This window comes from Lepidochelys kempii, chromosome 1 (assembly GCF_965140285.1).
Source record: "Lepidochelys kempii isolate rLepKem1 chromosome 1, rLepKem1.hap1, whole genome shotgun sequence".
Taxonomy (NCBI): domain Eukaryota; kingdom Metazoa; phylum Chordata; order Testudines; family Cheloniidae; genus Lepidochelys; species Lepidochelys kempii.
Window position 1 is genome coordinate 126,832,843 of NC_136380.1, and position 27,518 is coordinate 126,860,360.

Consider the following 27,518-nt stretch of genomic DNA (forward strand, 5'->3'; position numbering starts at 1 on the left):
TGTAGATGATATAAATACTATGAAGGTTTGTTTGTATGTCTTTTGGTCATGGAAAATGAACGAGGCTTATTATAAACTTTCAGGTTTCAGAGTAACAGCCGTGTTAGTCTGTATTCGCAAAAAGAAAAGGAGTACTTGTGGCACCTTAGAGACTAACCAATTTATTAGAGCATAAGCTTATGCTCTAATAAATTGGTTAGTCTCTAAGGTGCCACAAGTACTCCTTTTCTTTTTATAAACTTTCAATAGCTGGATTTTCAAATGCCAGGGGTGGAATTTTCAAAGGATACTAAGGGAATTAGATGCCCAATTCCCATTTAATTTCATTGGAATTTGGGTGCTGAATACCCTGAGGTTTTTGAATGTGTTTATAAATGATACAAAACCAATATAAAAGGATTTCCAAAGAGCTCTAGATTTGAAAGTCTGTTGCTTTGAGGAAAAGACTTCCAAATTCTGTGACTTGGATGCATTATAAAATTACTTGGTTTTGAGGACTTATCATTGTTGCTAGTATTTTCCTTCTTATTGGTAACATGTGGTAACTTCTTGGATGTCCTAAATTGTATTAGCACAAAGTAAGTCTTACAATTTTTTCACTGAGAAAATGTTTACCGAAAAAAATCTTTCCACGATATTTAACTCTTCCCTGCATAAATTGGGGATCATTCCCTGTACATCAGCTGTAGCCAGTACCTGAATGTGAACCACTTTCCAAATGTAAAGCTAACTTTTTCTTGGGGGAGGAGAGGTGAATGACAACATTCAGCTTTTTAAAGGAAAGCTGAATGTTACATTTGTTGTGGAGGTGAAAGTATTTGTTTTTGTTCTATAATAGTAAGATGACTTAACCTTCGATTAAATTTAGGCCTTTTCTACACTGCAGAGTTTTGTCGCTAAAAGGCAGCTTTTGGGGACAAAATGTGGAGGTGTACACACTGCAATAACGCTTTTGGCGACCAAACTCTTCAGTTTCAACAACACAATAAAACCACCTCGACAAGAGTCCTAAAGCTTTCTGCGGCAAAATTAAAGTGACAGTCTCAGTGTAGATACTGCTGTTTGTTATATCTGTTCGCTATATCACTGTTTTCAACTCTGCGGGCATGTGCCCCTCCCCTTTCAAAGCTTTGTTGTCCAGGGCAGAGTTGCACACTCAGCTGTCAGAGCAAACAGCAAATCACGAACGTGTAATGCTGCTCTGTCCCACACTCGGAACGCAGGCAGGCAGGCGGGGGGGAGGGGAAGGGAGGTGTGAGTGAGAGACTGACTGCTGTGAAGAGCCATGGCGGGAGGTGGGGGCTGATGCCAGGGGTGTCTCCCTCCCACTGCCTCAGGACTGACTGCTTCCGCTGCTGTCTGAATTTAGGAGACAGCATGCTGACACACTCACTCCCCAATACATACCGTCTCTCCTCCCTCACCCCACCCCCATACACACCAGACATGCCAAACCCATGAAAAAAAAAACAGAAATTGTACTTGTTATTGGCTTGTGAGTTGCTTTTTGGTTAGTTTTTGGCTTGTAGCTTGTTGCTGCTTCTATTTTTTTTTTTTTTTTTTTTGGTCGGCTCCCAGCAAGGGGGGGCAAGCAGGGGATGGGGTGGGGGGGGGAGAGAGAACTCTCAAGTGTGGTAAGCTCACCTCTGGGGGGAATAACTTTCCCAGAAACAAACATGGCAAACATTTAGCCCTATGCTATCTGACTGTGTGCTCCGAGACCATACTGAGGCTCCTAGGGGAAAATAGTCACCTCATTTCTGAACCTATGTCCTTACTGACCCTAACCTGTGGAACTAAATTCTGGTATAGAATTAGTTCTGGCATGTGGATAGTGATTTGAAGGTTGGACACTGGATCTTGGGCCTTAATCTACCCAACCCAACTGAATGGCTTCAGATTTGTTGTTGCTATGCAGCTGGACTGGTTTTGGTTTCTGGATAACAGCTGTCATTAGCCTTACTAAACGCTGAGCTCCTTGTGCCAGATTCTGTAACCTCCTGTTTACCCTACTCTTGTGTACTCTAGTCAGATGTTCATCTGGTGATTCAAAGTACGCTACCCCTAACTCTTTCTTCCTAAACTAAATGATCCTGTCAAGCCATCCACATTATCAGCACCAGAGTTTGTTTTGTTTGTGATGCAAGCTCTCAGTGAATAGGTTTCTCTTGTTACAAAATGTGCCACAATTCCTAATTTCTCTATCCAGTCTTGAATGGATATTAACGCAGATCAACATAATTTGTGCTACATCCCCTGAGTTCCAGCATGCTCCACAGACACATGTGGAAACATAAAATTCAAACTAAGGTATGTGTGGGAGAAAGGTGGCCTCTTGAATGGATGTTCACTTCTGTCAAAGGATCCTGTGTACATTTTCACTTCTGTTCAGTGGAAGGAATGGTCTGTTCTGAACTTCAGCTTCAGGAACTGAAAAGTGATAATGGACAACTGCTTATTTGCTCCTTGTTTAGGTACCCCATCACTTTAAAAATGTCATTGCTACCTTGGAAGGGGTGTCTAGAAACCATTCTTTTTGCATAAAGGCCTGTTGGGAGACTTTTGTATGTGAACAAATAACCTTGGTAAGTCAAATACATCTTGAGCAATAGGAAAGAAATGTAGGTTTCTCTTTTTATTGGTCCTAGAGGAAGCTTAACTGTCATGGTTACCAATGTTTTCTGACTGTGAACATGCTAAATCCAGCAGGACTGAATATGCAGCAAATAGGTGCTTTTTTTGTATTTAGAAAATCTTCACTTCATAGTCTATCTGTATCCTTGTCTCCTACTTAGAATTTAAGCTCTTTGAAGTAGGGTCAGTCTTCTTTTTGTATATTACCTAGCACAGTAGGTTCCTGGTCCATGACTGGAGCTCCTAGCTACTACCACAGTGCAAATAATTAATAGAAAATAAACTTAAAGATTTTCATATATGAGCAAAGCTTTGATAGGTGAAGTCTTGTAAGAGGGTTGCAGACTGAAAACTACGGTACAGGATTTCAATTCTGAAGATTTCATGGTATGCTGCTGCAGAGCTAATTATAAGCTGCTGCTTGGCAATGTCTGTAAACATCTTGTCACAGTTTTTGCCTGATCAGGACTGGTGCCCACAACTCTACCTAGAATGAGATGACTAATGCAGCTGCAAGTTCTATTTCTCCCGCAGTGAGTCATCATCACATTCAAGTTTCTCTGCTTAAAACTTTAAAAAAAGCAGTTTTTGCAGAGTTATAAGGGGAACATAGATTAAGAGAAATAGAAAAGTTTTCACTTTCTCCTGCACTGCTTGTTAGTAAATTGGTTTTTCTTTTTTGGTTCTAGCTGTTTGTGACATTAACTATTTTTTGGGGAAAAAAAGACTGTCAGAATGTGGGCTATGCAGTAGATGTTTTTAGTCTTGGATCACTGTACGTTGACAGGAGGCAAATAACGGAATTGGAAACAAATGCCAGTGAGCTCAAAACAGCAGTTCCTTTTTTGAAGGTTTAAACTTCAAAAAAATAAAATTGTGCAAAATACGTTAAAGTGTTACTTTTACTAATTGCTTATGTGCAGACCTATCTACCATAGTCCCTCATGGCTGGGTAGCAGATATTCCCATCCTTCATTGTGCCAGCAATGCCCCTCTGCCATTTACATTGGTCAAACTGGACAGTCTCTACGTAAAAGAATAAATGGACACAAATCAGATGTCAAGAATTATAACATTCATAAACTAGTCGGAGAACTCTTCAATCTCTCTGGTCACGCAATCACAGACATGAAGGTCGCTATCTTAAAACAAAAAAACTTCAAATCCAGACTCCAGCGAGAAACTGCTGAATTGGAATTCATTTGCAAATTGGATACTATCAATTTAGGCTTAAATAGAGACTGGGAGTGGCTATTTCCCCTTGTTTTTTCCTACCCCCCCCCTCCAGATGTTCTGGTTTAACTTGGATTTAAACTTGGAGAGTGGTCAGTTTGGATGAGCTATTACCAGCAGGAGAGTGAGTTTGTGTGTGTGGTTTTGGGAGGGGGGTGAGAGAACCTGGATTTGTGCTGGAAATGGCCCACCTTGATTATCATGCACACTGTAGGGAGAGTGGTCACTTTGGATGAGCTATTACCAGCAGGATAGTGAGTTTGTGTGTGTGGTTTTGGGAGGGGGGTGAGAGAACCTGGATTTGTGCAGGAAATGGCCCAACTTGATGATCATGCACATTGTGTAAAGAGTTCCCACTTTGGATGGGCTATCACCAGCAGGAGAGTGAATTTGTGTGTAGGGGGGTGGAGGGTGAGAAAACCTGGATTTGTGCTGGAAATGGCCCAACCTGATGATCACTTTAGATAAGCTATTACCAGCAGGACAGTGGGGTGGGAGGAGGTATTGTTTCATATTCTCTGTGTGTATATAAAGTCTGCTGCAGTTTCCACGGTATGCATCCGATGAAGTGAGCTGTAGCTCACAAAAGCTCATGCTCAAATAAATTGATTAGTCTCTAAGGTGCCACAAGTACTCCTTTTCTTTTTGCATCCTTCTTATAGGTCCACTGAAGGAGGGGGGAAAAATGGAATTATTGGTGGGGTATAGCACTTAGCTAGTTAGTTCATTTTATCATTGTGGTGTTTGGCATTATGGTCAATTCATATGCTATTTCATAGATTTAAATTGTAGGATAATAGAAGTGTAAGACTGACAATTATTTAGGAGTGATGAGTGTGTGTTAGGTATATAAGTAAAGCATGGCTGGAATACAAGGCCTATAGTGGGGTGGCCAACCTGAGCCTCAGAAGGAGCCAGAATTTACCAATGTACAATGCCGAAGAGCCACAGTAATATGTCAGCAGCACCTCCTCCTCCCTCCCATGCCTCCTGCCTGGCTGATCAGCTGTTTTGCATGTGCAGGAGGCTCTGAGGAGTAGGGGGGAGGAAGGAGGGTACAGCACGTTTGGGGGAAGGGGCGGGGGCAGAGCAGCGGGTTGAGCAGTGAGTACTCCCTGGCACACTGGAAAGTTGGTGTCTGTAGCTCCAGCTTCACAGTCGGCACATATGCAAGGAGCCGCACATTAACCCCTGAAGAGCCAAATGTGGCTCTGGAGCTAGAAGTTGGCCACCCCTGTCATATAGGCTGAGACCTGTAAAATTTTAGCTTAGTAATAGTCGGCCAGGCTTAAGAATGCTTGGCATGAATAGGTGATCTAGGAATAACCTTATGCCAGAAAGGTCACAGGATCACTATAAAAGATGTGCCCGATGTTACAGAAAACTAGATTGCAATAAACTGCAGGGTATTGTTCGAGATCATGGGACACCTGGTTGTAAGATCATGGAATGTCCTGTCGTGACTGCAGCATACATGTTGTGCATAGATGCTGCTAATAACTGAAAGTAAGAAACAGCCTATGAAAAATGGGGCACTCCAATATTCATGGGGTGTGGAAGTACAGATAAGGGAAACCCTCCTATATCTGCATTAGGTGTGATCAGAACAACAATATAAAAGAGGTCCCTGGTTATGTAAAAGTGGGAAGACCGTCCCCCCAGGAAACCCCAGCAGGAACCATCCCTCCATCAATAATCATCTGCTGAGAGGTCCATCAAGACCCTAGGATATCTTTGAGGATGTGTGTATGACTGCAGCCTTAGTCATTGCATGGGTTTTTGTAGGATTTATATATGTATGGGTAATTGTAACTTTATACAGATAAGACTTTGTACTTGTGATTGTGTTTGTGGTCACTATCCTTGGACTTTGTGTGGTCCTGGAGTCTCCAAATTTGAGAAAAACACCAGCGGTGATTTTCACGCAGTTGAGCTTGAAACTGTAGCAACAGCAGCAGAACCCATGGTAGCTTAATACAAAATTACAAAAATATCCAATTAATACAAAATTGGATATTAGGAAAAACTTTTTCACTAAGAGGGTGGTGAAACACTGGAATGCGTTACCTAGGGAGGTGGTAGAATCTCCTTCCTTAGAGGTTTTTAAGGTCAGGCTTGACAAAGCCCTGGCTGGGATGATTTAACTGGGAATTGGTCCTGCTTTGAGCAGGGCGTTGGACTAGATGACCTTCTGGGGTCCCTTCCAACCCTGATATTCTATGATTCTACTAAATTCAACTTAAATTAAAAAAAGGCTACAGGAGAATAGGAGTGGTATTAAATATGACTATAGGGAATTGTGCAACCTGCTTGGGACAAGCTGTTTTACCCCCTGTGGAGATGCATGATAATAAATCCTCAGTCTCAGCCTGTACTCTTGCTCATGACCAAGGCCGGAGCTCCTCTAAAACTGTTGCCTCATGCCAGCTTCTGCAGTGGAATGTAGTTACCACTACTGGCTCTAGCTGCCATTTCTTTCCCACCCTGTTCAGTGAAGGAGCTTCCATGAGTCACAGCAACAGAGTTCCATTTGAATGTCTGTTTGGTCCTCTTCAGTGGCTTCAATTAATCAGCCCTTCAAAGCTTTGTTTGCTCAGAAATAGCTTTTGCCTAGTGCTTCAGGTGTCATATTTTTATGTTCATTTTCCCAGCTACCGCCAGCAATTGACATAGCCTATGTCAGCCAGGGCGTCAAGGGTGGCAGCTTCTGCTCTGTTAGAGAGGCTAGGGTCTTGTTTGTTTTTTTTGTTTTGTTTTTGAGAACACTTGCAACTCATGGATTTGTATATTGTGGGTATGGAGAGGAGGCAGCGCAGCAGTTTCAAAAACTGCTCTAATGCTGCACTATGCCTCTCTCCTAGACAGGCATGACTGATGCTGCCTTGATCCCTTGCAGTTTCCAATACTAGTTGCTTCAGAGGAAATTGCATGAAATGCTATCCATGGACAATTATAAAATAACCCTTTATTCCTCCATTTGTCCTGGGAAAGAAGTTTGCCATCTTCTCCTTAGTATCTGGACCTCATCCCAGTCATTCATACCTCTCAGCTCAGAACTGGATTATTGCAGTGCATTCCATGGGCCAGAACTTCAAAAGAGTTCTGCATTCACCACTGGGGCCGGATTTTCATTTTGAAAGAAGTTTGACATCTGGGGATGCTGAACTCTTGAAAATCTGGCCTTAAACAGGACTGTACCAGAAGGCCTCTCAGTAACTTCAGTCAGTACAAGACAAGGCTTCCTGCTTTAAGTGGTTACCCAGAGCATACCATACATGCCCAGCAGTCAAAAAGAAGCTTCAGTCTTATTTGTGGGTGATGTTTACAAGTTACAACAATAAAACCTTAGAACTACAGTACTTTTTTGGATCTTGGCTGTCTTAGACTGCTTCTCCCCCTTCTTGGGCAAACCACCGCAGAGGCAATCAGCTGAGATACTCACCCTTGTGCTAAATGTCAGTTGATCGTGGAGGCAGAGTGCTATCAGTGAATAGTCCTTTTCTCTGCAATTGGTATCTCCCCTCCAAATACACCCTTTACTCCACCAAAGCCTAGATCTAATGCAACTGTTCCCCCTGTGATGCTTTTAATGCCTCACATCAAGTGTTTCAAGTTTTTGCTTGTCTGGGTTAGGTCCCATTTTCTGGCTATTTTGACTTTCTGCATGCCCATTGGAAACAGGCCAGTTTATCTGCAGATCTTATACAGAAGAGATTCTCTTTGCAAGATGGATAAGCTTCAGGCCTTTGTGATCCACTTTTATGCTGAATTCCTAAGATGGTATGGATGCATCTTGCATTCCTTTCAAAGGTGGTGTCAGTTCCAGCTGAATCATTCTGGCAATATGTCTCATGTGCATGCCCACTCCTATGAAGTAGTTTTTCCATGAGCTGGGTGTTTAAAAGATCCCACAGCATTTTTCAGGAGTGGAGTAAAGAAAGGTGGCTTGTGGGAAGATTCTCTCCTCTTTCTGCCCTTCACCCCTGTGGAGACTTGGAGTACCTGCCTTGGCTGTGCGATGGCTCTCTTCAGAGAGCAACTACAATTAAGAGCTTTTTTTTCTTGCATCCCTTCAGATTGCCTACTTTTGTCTTTTTCAGATGCCTTCTGTTCTAAGGCTACGTCTGCACTAGGAGCTAGGGGTGTGATTTCCAGCTTGCATAGACATGCTCGTGCCAGCTCTCATCAAGCTAGCATGCTAAAAATAATAGCATAGCTGCGATAGCACAGGCAGCAGGGAGTAGTGGCACAGGCTAGCCTGTGCCAAGTACGTACTCCCAGGGTCTAGGGCAGCTAGCCTATGCCGCTCCTTGCTGCTATCTGTGGTACCATGGCTACATTACCACAGTAGAACCCCAGAGTTACAAACGCCAGAGTTACAAATTTACCAGTCAACCACACATGTCATTTGGAACTGGAAGTATGCAATTAGGCAGCAGTGAAGACCCAAAAAAAAAAATGCAAATACTGTACCATACTGTGTTAAACATAAACTACTAAAAAGGCGGGGGGGGGGGGGGGGAGATGCATTTTTCTTCTGCAAAGCTGTATTAAGTCAATGTTCAGTTGTAAACTTTTGAAAGAACCACCATCACATTTTGTTGAGTTATGAGCATTTCAGAGTTACAAACAACCACTATTCCCAATGCCCATCCCATTTCAGTAATCTGAGGCCCAGAATGATGGGGAGGAATCAGTGAGGCCAACCTGCATGATTGGTTAGTTTCAGCTAAGACTGTCCTGCATCCATGAAGCAAGTTTGAGTGAAATTTTGGCCGCAGAATGTGAATTTCTTCGGAAGCAAAGAACTATCTCAACTTCTCCCCTCTGGATGGCAGAACTTGTTTGTTGTCTTGGTTGCTTTCAGATAACTTGGCTCCCTGCATCTTGCTATTGGGTTTTCCCATATTTGTGTTTTATGTTGAGGACAATTCAGCTGAGAATCACTATGAAGGGAAATCAGGCTCTTTCCTTTCAGTCCTTACCCCTTCCCAGGAAAAAACCTAATATATTGTGAAAGATGAGCCAAACATAAAACCAGTTCTATTTTCAGAATGACCTCAAGAATTAATGATTCCTCTATTTGGTTGTGCTGGAGTAGCACAATGGTCATTGAGGACCAGTGAATTTCCATTCTTCTGTATCTCAGACTGGCATTTTCTAAGTTGCATAAACCACAGCACTGGTATCAAATACTAAGGTTTATTAAAACCCCTGTTTTCTTAGTTAAATTTTTTTATTCAGTTTTGATACAGAAATAGCACAAATTCAGTCTCCTTTCCTGGCCTTGTTTAAAGGAAGTATGTAGTGAGTAAAGTGCAGAGCTTTCCTTTAAGGACCCCTTGGATGGTTAAACCTGAGAAGACTCAGGTCAGAAAGAAATGTTTTGTGTGCATCTACATTAAGAGTATTAAACACTTTGCTGAACCAAGCTAGCTGTCTGGTTCTGGCGGCCTGATAATTAGTCAGTGTAAAAGCCCAGTGGACTCCTAGGGTCATGAGAAGTATTCCTTTTGCAGTTCAACTTCTTGAGTTGCTGCAGTGGGTTTTGGTTGCTCTTCTTCTTTTTCCTCTACCTTTTGCTTGGTGCAGTGAAGGTATAGATAACTGATATCTGGGCTTAGAGAGCTCTGGGTGCTTCCCACAGCTCTTGTGTTGTACTTGGGGAAGATTTCTGTCAGCATTCAGTCTGTCTGATCAGTTTCACTAACCACTGAAATTTGCCACCACAGCATTCATGATGTGAAATCAGTTTGTATCACAAAAATGTGAATCAACGTGAAGCAAGTGGCCGGAAGCTGTTGAACAGCAGTAGTAGATATAGTGTTTATCATGATGTGATGTAGAAATGTTCTGTTCCGTCTCCCTCAAAATGATATTTATTCCAGCAGGAGGAGGTGTCCGTGGTATTAATACTTGAATTAAAGTGCCAATCAGGAGTTTAAATACAATTTTTAAAGAGAGACCATGCATTGAAAACTTACCACCTTTGGACTGGATATCTTGTGTATGGGAGGAAGAAAGATAGCAGATTACAGTGGAACTGAACCAAAAGATAATTATTTCAGATTATGAAGAAATTTATATTGTAAATTCTTTACATGATCATGCATGTTTCAGCCCCCCTTCATGCCCTAAAACCCCTAGGTAGAGAATCTTTCTCTGCACAGCTGGACCAGTTGTGTTCATTCCTATTGAGCAGAGCAATGCTCCTGCTAAGCTTGTGGCTTTCTGGAGGTCCGCTGAAAAAGCGCTGAAGATCCCGGTTCAACATCAGTGAATCCTTTGGGAATGAAACAGGGTTCACTCACCATTCTGGCACCTCCTGCTGGTTGTCTTAGGAATTTAGCTCTGTACGGTAGTGTATCCTCTTTGGGTGGTGCCTTGCCACCATCACTCCTGCTCTAGGACCCACATCTCTCCAAGGACCACGGCGTTCTCTTCAGCAATACTGCCCTCCAGCCCTGCCACACACTGTGCTTCCCCTTCCAAGGGATCTGCAGTTCACTGTTCAGCCACTTCCCTTAGTGGCTACTGCAGCGAGTTTTCTGGCCACTTCCTCATGGCCCCAGCATCCTCTTTGCCTTGCCTCAGGGCCTCAGCCTTCAAACCCCAGTAGCCAGCCAAGAGCTGTCTCCCACTCCCCCAGTGTCTGTCTGCAGCACTGCTCTGTCCAGGCTGTGGGCAGTTCTCTCAGCCCTCCAGAGACACAGTCCTTCCTCCCTGGGCTCCCAGCAGAGAACTGCCCTCCTCTGCTCTGTAGCTCCCTTTTTAAATGGGCCTGCTTGGCCCTGGTGGGCTGCTCCCTTCAGCTCTTCTCTGGCTGCCTCCGGCACAGCTTCTGTAGGCTGCCTTTAAACCTTTTTCTGCCAGTGATGGGGTGTCTGCCCCTCACAAGGAAGAATGCATTTACTCCATGGAAGACTGTCTGCAGATACGACCCTTATAATCCATATCCCTTCTCTTCTAAAGGAGTGTTTTGCGGGGAAGCTGCTTTTGCTTCCTGCCCACGATACTGAGAAAGTCCCTCTATTCTAGCTGCGTGTGGGACAACATTGACCAGGATCTGAATGGCATATTTCAGAGTGAGAAAGGTGTCTCCTCATTCTGCTGCTAATTTCTGGCTTTTTTTTTTTTTTTTGTGTTGCTAGGTGAAGACGACTTTAACTTAGAAGATGCATTGGACATTGGTAAGTAATATGTTCTTGCAAAAATCCCTTCTTGTGAGATTTTTCTTCATATAGTGTTTAGCATTAATGTTAAAACATAACAAACACTTAGGGCCATATTCTGACATCCATAGAGAATGTGTGTAACACCTTTCTCCATGAGTAGTTGTATTAACTTCTTTGGCACAATTTAAGGTATAAGGTGCTAGTTAGTCTAAGAGTGTACCAAAACCTGGACCACATAGAAGTGGAGCAACCTGTTTAGGGGAAAGTCATACAACTGTAGAAGACTTGAAAAATTATTAGTCTAATACTTTCACTTATTTTAAAAGGAAGTCTATTTAAACTTGTTCTCTAAGTATCATCACAAACATTTCAATTTGTATTAACTTCTATGTCCTTGACATAACAGGACCTACAAAGAAGCCTGATTCAGCTACCAAAAAGCCGGAGTTGGGTGAGTAGTGATTGGCACATAAAGCACCTTACGGTAAATGCTTTATTATGATTTTAGATGTGTAGTTACTGACAAAGAGTCATGGTTACACATTGCTGTATATCTGGGATAAATTATCCCAATGTGTCTATATATATATATTTTTTTTTTTAAAGTACACATCTCAGGCCTCTTTGGGGACAAGTGGAGGATCAAATAATAGAACCAAGCTGTCTTTAATAATACAGTAACTCCTCACTTAACATCGTCCCGGTTAACGTTGTTTTGTTATGTCGCTGATCTATTAGAAAACATGCTCGTTTAAAGTTGCATAGTGCTCCCTCATAATGTTGTTTGGCAGCTGCCTGCTTTGTCCACTGCTTGCACGAAGAGCAGCCCGTTGGAGCTAGCTGGTGGGGGCTTGGAACCAGGGTGGACCGGCAGCCCCCCAATCAGTTCCCCACTCCCCTAAGTTCCCTGTGCAGCAGCCACTTCACAGGCTATCGATTGCCGGGCAGTTCAGCTGTCCCTCCCTCCCACTGCCATGTGCTGCTCCTGCCCTCTGTCTTGGAACTGCTTCCTGGAGCCTCCTGCTTGCCGTGCAGGGGAAGAGGGGTGTTGATGTCAGGGTGTACCCATCCTACTGCTCCTGTACCTCATCTCCACAGAGCGGGGACAACGACCCACCACAGGGCTCAGGACAGAGGGAGCTTGCTGGCAGCAGCTGCTGTCTCGACTTGCTGATCTACTTTAAAATGCAGTGCTCTTAGAGTGGGGTCAGCATACTTAAAGGGGCAATGCACATCTCACGTACGTGTGTGTGTGTGTATATGTCTGTCTCTCTCTCTCTCTCACACTCACATGCACCCCCCAGCACTTTGGAAAGTGGAGGGAGTGATGCGCTCCAGTGGGATAGCATGGGTTCATTATCACGTTCAGTTTCCACAGGCAATGTTTGCAGCCACTGCCGTGCGTCTGTTGTGTCTCCTCCCTCTATTCGTGCTGCCTTGTAGAGTGTGAGGCTACATTAACAACGTGTTAACCCTTGAGGCTCAGCTGAATGCTAGTTCATCATTTAGCAGTAAGGCATTCCCTGGGAAATATCCCACCCTCTGACTTCACCGCCTCAACCAAGCTTCACAATCATCATTGCTCTGGACAATATTAAAATGTTTGTTTAAAATGTGTGTATGTGTGTGTATGTATATATATATATATGTGTGTATGTGTATATATATATATAATATTAAAAAAATATGGGGGGGGGAATTTCCCTGGAACCCAACCCCCCATTTTTACATTAATTCTTATGGGGAAATTGGATTTGCTTAACATCGTTCTGCTTAAAGTAGCAGTTTTCAGGAACATAACTACACATTAAGCAAGGAGTTACTGTAATAATGACTCTTTTAGGCTTTAGTCAGTGTCATGGCAAAACTGAGAGATTGGCTGGCAAATCTTTTGGTGATGTCATATCTACCTCAGTCTCCAGGAAACACATTTTTCTCTGACATCTGCTGAACCACCACATTGAAATTGTATTTTACTATATCTAAGGGTTAAATAGTGGCTTAACTAGCATGGTGGAATAAGAGCATAAGGACACCCTAACACCCTTCTGCTGGCTACATGCATTACAGATAGTAGGGAAAGCAGGCTACATAGAGCTGCTACTTCTCTCCCTCATGCAGGTGAGTGAGAGGGGCAGAATATAGGCTTCCCCCTCTCAACGTGCTTGTTGGCATAGCTGTGCAGGGGATATATGCTGCAACAAATACAGTGCAGTTACTGCCTCCCTGGAGTCGAGGGAGAAACCAGGAGGGACACTGAGACTGAGTCACAATCTCCCTCTTTTGCTTCTTTGGGGGCAGTGCAATGACATATTGTTGTCTCTTGCTCAGATGTTAGTCATGATCTAGTCCATAATTAGGAAAATAATAATTAGTCTTCAGAATATGCATTTAGAATTTAGATTTGTCAGTGAATTTAAAAAAAACTCCATTAAAAGCAGTTGCTTAAAAACAAATGCACATGCAGCCTCATTGGGGTTTTGTACTAGCTAGCAAAATGGGACGAGCAGGATGATCACAGCCCTAAGACTTGCTCACAACCCATGAATTAGACTATAACAGGGATTGACAACCTTCGGCACGCAGCCCATCAGGGTAAGCCCTGTGGCAGGCCAGGCTGGTTTGTTTACCTGCTACGTCCACAGGTTTGGCCGATCGCAGCTCCCAGTGGCCACAGTTCGCTGCTCCACGCCAATGGGAGCTGCGGGAAGCGGCACAGGCTGAGGGGTGTGCTGGCTGCTGCTTCCCACAGCCCCCATTGGCCTGGAACGGTGAACCACGGCCAGTGGGAGTCACGATCGGCCGAACCTGCGGATGCGGCAGGTAAACAAATCGGTCCGGCTCACTAGGGGGCTTACCCTGGCGGGCTGCGTGCCAAAGGTTGCTGATCCCTGAACTATAACAACGCATAATAAATACCTAGCCCTTTATATCACTTGTCGTCAGTAGACCTCAAAAGTGCCTTGCAAAGGACAGCCGTGTCATTATCCCCATTCTACAGATGGAAGGTGAGAGCTTGCTCCTTTGTAAAGCACTTTGAGGTCTACTCATGAAAAATGCTATATAATAGAATAATAATACTTATTATTGAGTTGTTAAAGCCTAGTACATGCGTTGCAGGCAAACCTTGTGGCTGTGACCACACTGCTCATCCCATTTTGCTAAATGGAAGGGGGATCCTCAGAGGTAAGTAGGGAATCTTAGTAAGTAGAACCATGGAATATTAACCTTTGTATACTAAAGCCTTCATAATTAGAGTGTGCTGCAGTGGGCTCTGGGGGCTGCCTGGGCAGAGCTCATTGCAAGATCAGGTCTAAAAGATATCCAAGGAACAACATAATGGCTTTTTAATATAGGAGTGGTGATGGCATTATATTGAGGTGAGTTAGAGCTTGTAGGACTGCTGGAAGAAGTGAATAGCAAGAGGGATTCGATTAAAGGGAGGTCAGTGCCATGCACAGAAATTGATATCGTAGAATTTGGTATTGATGATCCATGAGTTTCTGCTGTTGAGTTAGAGGCCTCGTTTGAGTGCATTAATGGCTTTGGGTTTTTTGTTTTTTTCCAAATGGCTTTTGATTAGTTGGCTTTAGGGATGTGTCATCACCTTATTTTCAGTAGATAGCACTAATTGACTAATATACCATTCCTAGAAGTGGTTGTAATTTGAATATATTACCTTTCTAATCACTCCCTAGAAGGGTGGGGGAGAGGTGCTCTTTATGCCAGGAAGTGGGAGTCTGTTGTCAGAAAGGAAGGCTTTCCCTTTCCTCTGGGATAATCTCTTTGCAAAGCCTTTAATGTATTTTCAGCTAAGTCACTTTAGCAAACTGCAGTATCTTTGCCATGCTCTCACTAGTGAAGTGGAACATAGTTTGGCAGGTAGTGGCTGTTAACTCTTTAAATTGCTGAACAACACCTGAAAAAGCCAGTATCCCACTAGCATTGCTGTGCTTCAGCATTACTGGCAACTGTTTGGAAGGGGGAAGCTAGTCTGTGGGAACTAACAATGGGCACAATTCCAGAACTATAACAATGTTTGTTCCTTCAGTTTATTTAGTCATAGAAGTGCCATGGTGTTATAGGAGGCCATTAATGCCTCTGTTAGAAGGATGTTGGTCAATTAAATGCAAATTTTGCAATCTGTAAAGTTATTGGCTGGTTAGGATTCAGGCTCTTTATGTGAAAAGTTTCTCAGGTTATACGTCATGGATACACTTGTGAAGTTAAATCTTTAATTATGACTACATCAAAATGCTCAACCTTACTGTTCAAATTTCATGACTTTTAGTGCATTGGAGTGGCAAAGTAAATCTCCATATTTATTTCCTTTTTTCTTTTACTGTTTCTTTGTAAATGGGGGGGAAAAGTGTCTTCATTTTTATAGAATTGCCAGTCAGAACAGATGAACTAGTGGCCTTTATTAGTTAACTCATGTTTGTAGAATCAACTGTGTGTATATGTTGTATGCAAAGTACATGCTTCCATATGCATTTATAGCTCTGTGTGTGTGTGTATGTATGTATATATAAATTAAAATGAGGAGATGAGGCTGTCTTGGTCTTGCTAATTTTAAATGTTCATAACTAGAATGAACTCAAAATGAACTGATTTTCTTCTTCACATGGATTGATATATTTTTTTTTTGAGACTTTGAGATCTACAAAGCTGCCAGTCTGAAATAAATTCAGTTCCATAGTCTTAAAGTTGATGCATACTTGATGCTAGCTACTTAGTTTTAAAAATGCCATGTTAGTGCTCAGGCCTGTTCCCCATTCTATTCAATGGGAGTTTTCCTCTTGCCTTCAGTGGGAGCAGGAGCAGACACAAAACTGCAGACACAAAAATCGAAATGAGGTATGATAGTTGGGAATGTAAGGGTTCTCAAGGGATTTCTTATTTACGATCTTGAACACAGTGGATGAAATCAGCTGCCATAATATTAGTAAGCATAAGTCATGGAGGGTTTTTTTGTGGGGGAGAGGGGAGGAAGATAGAGAAACATGGGAAAGGTAGGGATAATTTTATAAGATTAGGTAGGTTATTCAGCTTGTTTCTTCACTTTTACTCATCTGCAATTTTAACTCTCCCCCCCCCCCCAACAATATTTGTCAACAGATGGCCACCCAAACGCTCAGCCCGGAAGCAAGGACAATACTGGTGGTAAGGATTTTGTAAATGTTTTAAATAGCATTTGTCAGCCATCATACTCGGACCATTCTATTGACTTTTCTTTTTAAATGAACCATTCATATTTAAATGATTTGGTACATCAAGGCATTTACTTCTGACTATGCAAATAATGAACTCGATGAACTTAGACACGATGAAAGAGCAGTTGAGAACGAAGAGAAAATGCTTGATTTTGCAAACAAATCATGCAACAGCCTTAAAGTGACAGTAATAGAACAGGAGAGTCAGTTTCCTTTGCTCTCATTTTTAAAAAAGAGAAAAGGTGAGCATGGGTCAATATTTGCATTTGAGTGCCTAGAGCAAGGCACCTAAATAAGTGCTGATTTATCGTCTCCCCACCTTGACAAGCTGCGTTCCTACAGATCTCATTCAAGTCAATGGGAACTGCAATGTTCCAGTGCTATTCTGACCAAACTTGCTAACTGGTTAAAAGGTTGTTTTTAGTATCTCACATGCACATTTTGAAACTATTTTGTGTTAACCTGTAGCATATAGAATATGCTCTATGTCAGAATTTCAAAATCATAAATAAACTCCTAATGTTTTTTTGTGATTTCCAATCTAGCTGAATTTTTAACATACCTTTTGTGAGTGAGAGAGACACTAGTGGAGGAGAGTAGTTGGGGCATTGCACTAAATTTGTTCTTGAAAGTCTACCTTAAACCTTGGACTTTCTCATATATGAAGTAAAACATAGTTTTCAGCACGTCACGGATAAATGTATGACACACGTGTTCCCAATAGTTGGCTCAAGTTTCCTATCAGCTTATAGAAGCTAAAAAGGGGTTAAGAGATCAAGGATGAACATGTCCTAGTAGTTTAAAGGAAGAGTCAAGATCAGGTATAAACACCTTTAGAAAGGAAGGATAACCATTTTATTTACTCTTACAGGGAACTTTAAGGATGAGGACTTACTTGATGGTAAACTTCCACCAGAAAAAAGGGGTAAGATAATGTCCAACACTTCACAGTGAAACCCACTGCTATCTAGTTTTTGCCTTAGACTTGTGTGTCACAAACGGGTTAAAATGAGTTAGGAATGCTAGATTTTTGTCCTGGTCTGTTTGAGGCATGGAAATTGTTATCTTCCAATTTAACCATTATGTACTTTGTTCATTCAGAAAAATTGATGATCCAAGGAGGTGGAATTGATTCAGGAACTCTAAACAATAGGTTTAAAACTACAATGATGTGAAAGTGGTACTTGTTTCAGCATTCACAGTGGGGAAAATTTCCAAATGTACCTCAGCACCATGTCTAGTGACTTAGGAGCTTATGTCCTATTGACTTTCAATGAGATTTAGGTTACTAAAAACCTAAGTCCCTTCTGAAAATAGACTTAAGTGCTTTTGGAAAAAAATTCCCCAGCCATTGTTGAGAAGCTCTAGTGCCTTGCTTTGGGACAGACTTGAAATTTGGCATAGGTATAGCACTGGTGCCAGGAATGTGCATCTTGCTTTTCCCATGGGGGAAAAACCCACTGGTATTTGGCCAAGATATTAGCCTTTGAAAAATCTGTTTGCACACGCTCAGTAGAGACTTTAGTTTGCAGTTAAATTTTCTTGAGAATCTCATCTGCAGAGAACATGCAGCAGCCAAGGTCTTCAGTGGGTGAGCAGGACTTTCCCTGTGATTACTGCTCCCAACTGCTGCATGCTGCTGTGGTTCTCAGTTCTGATACCTGGCACATGGAGACTCTCTCCTATCCTCTCTGTGCTGGCACCAAGCAGCAAGGATGAGGAAGCCACCTGACTTGAATAGAGGGGACAAGAGCTGGAGTCGGGGTGGGGGAAAAATAGGTTGGGACAACAAGCTATGGAGACTAGGAACTTAAGGGTAGGAGGAGAAGTCAGGTGTGGAGAAGGGACAGGTTAGAGAGGGTGGGGCAGAAGGGTCTGTGCCCACTAGAGCACGCACCTGCAGCACCTGAGATTCCTCAGTGTCAGTATTCTCTGCTTACAGAAGATATCTGTGAAACGCACTGGCAAAGAGTGTCTCCTCACCATCTGGTGATTTGTCCAGAGAGAGGATGACAACTTACTACTGCTACCAGTTACTCCATTAGCTCAAATGGTAGAGGTCTGTGTGGTGGATTTAAAGGTTCCAGCCTCTGTGGTGTCACCTGATGGAATTCACATGTCAGCTTGCTTTTCAAATGCTTTGGAAATTATACACACAACCATGTTAAAAGAATATTAAGGTTGCAAAGTCAACCATTCAGAAGTTCAGAAATACCAGAACTAAGGTTGCCTGTGCACTGTGGTAGACTTCAATTGCACGGTCACATAGGATATCTGCATCATTCAGTGCAGAGGACGGGTGGCGCTCTGGGAATGAATCAGAGTTCCTAATGAATAGGGCTGTTACTTGTCGCACCCCTGCCTCACTTGTTACAGAAGTTGGAAGGGGTGTAGTGAATGAGGCAGGGGACTGCAAGAATGGAAAGGAAAGTCTCATCTCCGATGGTTAAGGCAGTTGAATGCTGCAAAGGAGAACTGGATTCTCTTGCTGCCTCTGCCACAGAGTTAAACCAAACTTTTCACAAGTGGCCGCTAATTGTATTCATTTTCTAGGTTCCCAGCTTGAGACCCTGGGGCCTGATTTGAAGAGGTGCTGAGCACTTACCGCTGCAACTGAAGTCAGTGGGAGCTGTGGAGCTTTGAGCACAGAAAGTGCTATATAATGCTAAATACTCTGGCACTCAAAATTAGTTTTAATCTCTGAGCCTCAGTTTCCCATCAGTACAGGAGAGATGCTAATGCTGCCTTACCACACAGAGCTGTTGTGAAATTAAGTTAATGTTTGTGAAACACTTAAATAATTTGGTGATAAGCACCACAGAAAACCCCATGAGGAAATCTAATAACTTTGTGTTTAAAGAAGAGTTTGAATGGTGTGCAGTAAATTAGTCCTGGGGGCTCTACATTGAACCATGAGAATAATATTAAAATATTGAATTAGCTACTCATTCCCTGGGAACCATTCATCCTATGCATTTGATGCAGGGTCCTGTAGAATAAAATGGTCTGTGATTACGCAATTAACGAGAGTATCACAATACATACACCCAAGGAGGTTGAATTAAGTTTGCACAGGCAACCCTAGGTCTGGCATTTCCTACTTTTGAGTGCTTGACTTTGCAACCTGAATAGTCTTTTAACATATCTTGTGTAATTTCTTTATTAGTTGAAGTCTGTTTCTATTGTATTGACTTTGTTAATGTAGCATCCGGAGATAGTGGGTCATTTTGCATGATGCATTGACATAGAGCGCGGATTCTCATTGTGATAAGGCTGTTCTCTAAAAAGATTCTTCTAGCAATGAAATTATTTGTTATCTTACAGGTGAAGGTGATACCAATCCCAAGAGTGGAGGAGAGGCGGAGGGTAAGTGCATGGATTTTCGTATATCTGTTGTATCTGTACATCATCTTTAAAAAGTTAAACATCTAACATTAAGCATTCCTTTTATTGCCTGCAGGTTTAGAATTTTAATAGTGCTGAATAAGCACTGGCGGTGCTTTTCAGCTTCAAAATATTATACAAAATCTCTAGTATTTTTACTTCCAACAGCTTTGTTCCTACCACTTTTTTTTTTTTTTAAATACTTCACTTCTGATGGGTCAAATACTGAGTTCTTAGCCCTGGTCTACACTAGGACTTTAGGTCGAATTTAGCAGCGTTAAATCGATGTAAACCTGCACCCATCCACACGATGAAGCCCTTTATTTCGACTTAAAGGGCTCTTAAAATCGATTTCCTTACTCCACCCCTGACAAGTGGATTAGCGCTTAAATCGGCCTTGCCGGGTCGAATTTGGGGTACTTTGGACACAATTTGACGGTATTGGCCTCCGGAAGCTATCCCAGAGTGCTCCATTGTGACTGCTCTGGACAGCACTCTCAACTCAGATGCACGATTGTCTGCCATTGCCCTGACACAGGGAGGGACGACTGATGACATGGCTTACAGGGTTGGGTTACAGGGAGTTAAAATCAACAAAGGGGGTGGCTTTACATCAAGGAGTATTTTCAGGCAGGATTTCACGGAGGGTTCCAATAAGAAATGGTGCACCTAAGTAATTGTTCTTATTGGAACAAGCAGGTTGGTCTGGCCTCTGATTGATACATGGCTAGATTTACCTCGCTGCACCTTCTCTGTGAGTGACTGCAGTGTGACCTAAAGGAATGAGCCCCCTAGATGTGGGGGAGGTGGGTTGCAAATGAGTACAAAACAAATCTGGTCTACTTCTTGTTTTGGTACATTCCATCTATCTTTTACATCTTTGGCTGGTAGCAGACGGTGCAGAAGGACTGCGTGCTATCCACATCTCATGGCTGCTTGGCAGAAGATGGTACAAGAGGACTGCTAGCAATCCGTATCGCCTGCCTGCTCACGATAAGGTGGTTCTATAGGACTGACTGCAGGACTAAAGAGAATGATGTGGTCAAGTCACTCCAAATTTGGTCCCTGCGCCCATGTCTGCCCAGGCGCTCCTGATCGACCTCACAGAGGCAACCAGGAGCACCTCAGACATGACTATGACGGCTACCAGTCCTACTGTACTGTCTGCTGCCATAAGGCAATGGGTTGCTGTTGCTGTGTAGCAATGCAGTACCACGTCTGCCAGCACCCAGGAGACATACGGTGATGGTGAGCTGAGCGGGCTCCATCCTTGTCATGGTATGGCGTCTGCACGGGTAACCCAGGAAAAAAGGCGCAAAATGATTGTCTGCCCTTTCTTTCACGGAGGGAGGGAGGGAAGGGGGGGCTGACGACATGTACCTAGAACCACCCGCGACAATGTTTTAGCCCTATCAGGCATTGGGATCTCAACCCAGAATTCCAATGGGCAGCAGAGACTGTGGGATAGCTACCCACAGTGCAACACTCCGGAAGTCGACGCTTGCCTCGGTACTGTGGAAGCACTCCGCCGAGTTAATGCACTTAGAGCATTTTCTGGGGGGGGACACACACTCGAATATATAAAACCGATTTCTAAAAAACTGACTTCTATAAATTCGACCTAATTTCGTAGTGTAGACATACCGTTAGAGTAGAAAATGTGAACCTTGCACACAGCATTTCACAAGGTTTAGATCCAGACTTCAGAGTGGTCGCTCGTTTTTGCATGAGTGTACTTCATACCATGTCTAGCGCCATAATGGAATGCACTCATGCTGCTTAACATGAACTACTGAAAAATTAACTCTTCTAAATCTATGCTTGACTCTTCAAAATCCGTGAAAAGAAGGCAGAATCAATGTCTAAGATTACTTCAAATGTTAGTGCTGTTTTGGAAACATTCAGAGTTTGTATATCTTTTGAGAAAGAAGCCAAGTCTGTCCTCATTTATATCTAGAAAAAAAACGTCTTGTTTATAGCTTCTCAAGGAGTGATACCTGGAATTATAAGTGCTGTGGTTGTAGCCGTTGTTGGAGCAGTATCTAGCTTCATTGCTTACCAGAAGAAGAAACTCTGTTTCAAAGCAAGCGGTAAGATTTTAACTAGTTTTTCTCCTTTGTGATCTGTTGTAGCTCTTATCTAGAAAGATAGGGAATTTAGTAATCAATATAAAACATATCAGCCAATCTTAATGGCCCAATGCATTAGCAGTCATCATGAAGGAATAATATATTTTAAGTGAGTCTTAAAACTAAGAAGTTTGAAATGTTTTGGCCAAAAAAAAAAGATTTTTTTTTTTTAAAGTAGGAGGTGTCCGTCTTTCTCCCCCTCCCCCCGGCCCCCCAAGATCCCATAGCTCAGAAAAAGCTGGACTGAGGAATCTCAAAATGTTTCCAAAAATTCTCTACTCGCCAGAGTGAGCATGAGAGAGTTTAAGCAACACTTTTGAGAGGAAAAATAGAAAATTAGAGGAAATGGGGAGCAGAATGTTTACAGTGGAAACTGCCTTTCAACTTTAACAAAAGAGTCATTATCTTGGCTCTGTAATGTCACTAGTAACCCACACTTTGGGAATTATGAAGACTAAGTACACAGCTGTTTCCCACACACTAGGCTTCTAATAACAGCACAGGAGAGTTTATTCCTTTTTGAGATGTTCATCTTCCCACCATTGGTTTCTATCCCTCTCTCCTCCCCCACTGTCTTCCTAAACCAAGGATATGAAGGCCAGGATATGACATGAAAAGTCACACAACACAAAACTTCCCCCAAATATCTTGCAAGGGCAATAACATGGTTACTGGGTGCAACTTAATGCTTCATTTGGTCTTGGTGGCACTCTTCTTTCTTTTAGTTGTCTAGGCTCTTGTAGGAGCTCTGAATTATGCACCCTAAGCTTTCAGTGGCCACCCTCTGGAGAAGCCTCTCCGGAGGATGATCACTTGGCCACCTAGTCAGTGTAAGGAGGCTATACCCATCCATCAGTGGTTTCGCAGGCCTTACCTTTTTAAGTTGCTTTGCTACAGAGCATCTCCAGCCTCTCTCACATTTGCTTTTGTCTCTGCCATTTCCGGTCTTAGGGAAATGCAGGTAACACAAATGCCTGATATCTTACAATGTTTGTTTGTGTTTGTATCTCAGGAGATCAAGAGAATGTTAATATGGAAAATCAGCAAGGAGCACATGCAGAGCCACCTGGTAAGAAAAGGATCTGGAGGGGGAACAGAATTTTTGGCAGGAATCTGTGTGGACTTGAGTCACAGAAATTAATCTCATAAAGAGACTTATCACTTGCACTATACATTCTTGTAGTCAAGTGTTTATAACTGCAAGAGAAATGAATTCTGGACTGAAACAAGTTTCAAATTGAGTTTCATTTATATTAGATGGTAAAAACATAACTAAAGCAAATTAATAACCCTTTGCATTTTTTCTTTATGGTGGTTGGATGAAATACCTGAAATATTAAAATGTGTAAGGAAGTAGTGGGAATGTAAATGGGTATTGTAATCAGAATTGTGAACTGAAAGAACACAAAGCTGCTACTTTAAATCAATTATTTGAAAAATGATATGGAATGGTGGGTGGCTGGCATGTTTTTTAGTGGAATGTGTTGGGAGTCTGACTGTAGCCGTAGCTGTGCTGTCTGACACGAGACCAATAAAGCTGTGCCGGAGTTGGCATTAATAAAAGGGTAACGGTATTTGAACAAAGATGCAATTACATAAAAGCAAGCTGGAGGCAGGGAAAGTTAAACTGACTAGCATACTGTTGTGCACCACAAAGAATCTTTTATAAAAGAGAAGCATAAAACAGCAAACTTAGTTTTTTGGTTTTTTTTTTTTGTCTGATCATGTCTGCTAAGAGTTTTTTCAGCGAGCTCCAACTCTGTAGTGCAATGCAGACATGGCTGTTTAAAATGATTGGCTAGGGAAATTGATGAGGTATTGCCAGAGTAGGAAACCTGGCTCCAGGAAGCCCTAGATAAATTTGGATTAGGGAATTGTTGAAGTGGTATAGCCAGAAAACAAACTTGGCTTCTGTCAGTTTCACCCCTTCTGACTGGCTAATGAAGGGATGAGCGGGAGTACTCAGCAAGGCATTGAAGTTTTGGGGAGGATTCTGCATGTACCATATATTTAAAAAGAAAATGAAGTTGAGCCTCTCACAAGAGTGTAGGTTATGAGTAACTATACATGTCCTCCTATGTGCTTAGTTTAAAACCAGAACTAGGCCTTTTCTGCTTTTTAAAACTGGGCAAAGTTACCTGCCTTATTACTCCAATACAGTCAGTTTGTCCCCACAGACTTGTTAGCTGGTTCAAGATGTCTTGCATAAACTTTTCTGTAATACCTTATCAATTCTTTTATAAAACGGGTACCTTTCTCTCCAACTGTTTTCTGAAGGTGAGAGTGCAGCTAGTTCTGGATATCCACCTCAAACTAGAGTTATTCTGACAAATAGTTTAAATACAGATATTAATTCTAGTCCTTTTAAAATTAATCTGGTTATATTAGCTCAAAAGAGAAGCAGATTTAAAATATCTAGATATTCATTAGATTTTAGTTTAACACTGTATCCTATCCCTTTGGCCGTAGTGAAATATACCTTTATAAGATCCTGGATTAGGTTACCATTGTAATCTAGATAAATATAATACTGTAAGACCCCTGCAAAATTCAGGTTCATGTATGAAGTTAAACAGAGTAGGTTAAAAGTTTAAACTTTGTTCAGGATTCCTGGACTTGGTTATGATATGCCACAATTGTTATAAAATTAGTGATTTTTTTTTAGAGGTTTAATAAAACCGCACAAAACCAAAATCTTTGTATACATTGATATCTGACCATTTTCTCCTAGATGCTTGTGCAAGCATATTACATTCCAGTCTGAGTTTACTATAACTGCATATTGCATAAATAAAGCTAAACTTCCCATGACCCAAAATCACCCTTGTAGACACAATTTGTGCCTGCAAAAGTACCCCTTTTGTTTTGCATCCACAGTGAATTGCAGGGAAAGTTCGTAGAAGTTGTATTTCTGAATACTTGACTGCAGATGTAAATTAGGTAGCCATGTACGTCACTAAAATTTATGTCTTCAAGTTACTCCTGGGTGCAAAAACATGCAACCACCACTTTTTTTGCAAGCAGAATTCTGCTTACAGAGAGATCAGGCCTCAGCCCACCCCACTATATCAAATGCCCATTTATTTACTAAGATTAGAGTGTTCACACTTTTAAAAGAATCGCTGTTCTACAAGTTGGATTCTCATATATTGATAGAGAATTGTACTAAGCTTGATTTGGTTATTTTGTTTTTATATTTGTTTGTTTCTTTCTTTTTTTTCCCCCAGTTCAGCAAACTCTTCTGCAGAAATAATCCAGGGAAACTCAAGCTGAAGAAAAGAACAGCAAAACTGGATAGAAAACCTGCATATCTGCCTGAAAAAACACAATGTAAACAGCAGGGGCTTGAGTTTCAAAATTGCATGGAAAAAAAAATATCCTCAGAAAGGATGGGAGGGATGTTTTCAAATAGCTGAGCGTTTTTCTGTGGTTAGCCCTGTGCAGCACAGTGTTGCCCACTGACAGTTGGCCTTAAAATAGTGACGTTCTGAAACAACTTGTGCCTTTTAATTCTCAACTCTGCTCTTGTGGCAAGAACCATCGCTGGTGTGTATCTGAACTGACTACTATTATGGCTAGCCCCCTTTTCTTACCCCTTCAAAAAAAATCTGTTGATCTGTTAAGGTACCATGACTCTGAAACAGCTCTAACATTGTAGCGTCGTATGGGAACGGCTACACCACCCACCTCAGGGAGCCTCCCACCCTGGCTTGACAGACTTGGGCTAGCGAGACTCACGCTAGTGCTCTTAAAAATAGCAGTGGAGGCAGAGCTCTGAAGTTGCAGCTCGGGCTAGTGCTCTGGCTCTGGAGCTTAGAGAGGTGGGTGGGCTCCAAAGCTGGAGCTCCCACCAAAGCTGTGACGCCCACACAGCTATTTTTAGTGCAGGCAGCGCCAAGTCCCAGGAGCCCAACTCTGTTGACCAGGATTGGGAGGCTCGCTACCGTGTGCTGCGTATCCTTACCCTAAATTGGGTAATTGTGCCAGTGAAGACACCCTTACAGTTCACTTGAAAGTGAAGTTTAAAAAAAAAAAATTCTAGTAAATTTTACATTTTGTGGGCACCTGAACGCAAATTTACATAGGTTAAAAAAGTAGCCATGTCATCTGAAATATTTGACCAAATGAGTGTGTGTGTGTGTGTGTATTTGACAATGGTGTTTTCTGTGCAGCTGCCTGGATCAACTAGCAGGAAGGAGGTACTTGTATCTGTCCTCTAAGGAAAAAAAAAAAATTTTTTTTTTGTTTCATTTTTCTTCATTATGTCTGTCTGGTACAGATCCAGAAAGCCCCAATGTGCTTTAGTGCATCCCTCAGAGTCTCAAAGTTGCTTTTCATACCGATTAACTAAAATTGAATTGATCAAAAAAGGAAAGGCCTGACTTACAAATCAGAACCCTACATTGGCTACTCTTCATTTGGCTGGGAGTGTTTTTCTGGTATTTGTGAGTATTCAAACAGCTGCCAGGAATTAATTTGTATGCAAGTTGGGACTGACAGACATTTCCATAACTGCTCACCTGAAAGCTTGAACAGGTCATTATTTACAGTTTTGCTTTTGAAAGGTTTGTCATCCAGTCGGAAAGTAGAAACAACACAACTAACTTATGTGGTAACTCTGCAATGTGGATAATCAAGAGCACTCTACACAGGGTGACCAGATAGCAACTGTGGAAAAAACGGGACGGGGATGGGGGGTAATAGGCGCCTATATAAGAAAAAGTCCCCAAAAATGGGACTGTCCCTTTAAAAGCGGGACATCTGGTCACCCTACTCTAAACTGAGTTCCTAAAAATTACTCTCCATGCGATTCAGCAGAAAACAGCCTCAGTCCTGCAGCTGATAGCACACAGGGGCTGCTGGACTTGTATGGAGCCCCAGTAAAGTCAGTGGTGCTCCATACAAGCACAGCAGTCTGCTTACATGCTGTCATTGAAGGACTGGGGCTTAGATTTGTAACTAGTATTGGTTACAATGAATAGTTTGACCAGCTGTACCGAGGAGATTTTGTTTGTAATAGAAGTTCAGTTTTTGTGCAATTTTACAAAACACTGTGAGACAATTTTACTTAGAAGTGCATCTGGTAAGTGCATAGGTGAGAATCTGGAGAATTACAGTAATTCATACAGTAAACAAATTAGCCTTTTTACAGAAGGTTATAATTTGGACTAGCACAGACTTTTTTTCCTGCCAAAACCTGCAAATCTCTGTGCATGCAAATATTAATGCATCTAATGAGAACTCATTTTAAAGAACATGTACATGTTATTTTAGGAAGTTGATGACAGAGCTTTAAATGTTTGGGTTTTTTTTGTTTGTTTTTTAAATTATGAAACTCATTGGTAAACCAGTTTTCCCCATTACTCTATTTTTTCCTGGATGAAAATGTTAAAACATGCAAGTGTGTTATTGATGGAAAAGTTACTATATTGTAGGTGAGATTCTTTGACTGTAAATCGTTAAACTAATAAAATGCCTTACTTACCTTCACCAACAAATGTATTTCATATGTATCATTGTCAAGTACATTGAAAGATGCCAATAGCTGTTTTGGGGTTCTTTAAACAAGCTTTCAATTAAGATTGTGGATCCTTCTTTCAATTTCTCAAACCTCTTAAGAATTAGTCATTAAAACCTCAGACTATTAACATTGTGCCTTTTTTTAATAAACATTTGTAAAGTTACTTTGGTTAAGTATCTTAAAATGTACTCCAGTTTATTTCTTTGAGCAGAAAACAATGTTAACTCTA

The 27,518-nt window shown here is 41.9% G+C and overlaps 1 protein-coding gene across 3 annotated transcripts in view; it reads left to right on the forward strand.

Annotated features, from left to right (window-relative positions):
* The window catches only part of LOC140914962 (CD99 antigen), a 36,220-nt gene extending 11,189 nt beyond the window's left edge, over positions 1-25,031 (forward strand). The window contains exons 2-9 of one of the 3 annotated variants that reach the window (XM_073354118.2): positions 11,019-11,057; positions 11,449-11,493; positions 16,161-16,205; positions 17,127-17,180; positions 19,580-19,621; positions 21,619-21,729; positions 22,781-22,837; positions 24,996-25,031. In XM_073354118.2, coding sequence (XP_073210219.2) covers positions 11,019-11,057; positions 11,449-11,493; positions 16,161-16,205; positions 17,127-17,180; positions 19,580-19,621; positions 21,619-21,729; positions 22,781-22,837; positions 24,996-25,021 — 419 coding nt within the window. In that variant the 3' untranslated portion in view covers positions 25,022-25,031. The remainder of the gene's footprint in view (positions 1-11,018; positions 11,058-11,448; positions 11,494-16,160; positions 16,206-17,126; positions 17,181-19,579; positions 19,622-21,618; positions 21,730-22,780; positions 22,838-24,995) is intronic. The other 2 variants (XM_073354136.2, XM_073354127.2) reach the window with 2 other exon arrangements.
* Positions 25,032-27,518: the final 2,487 nt, after the last annotated feature.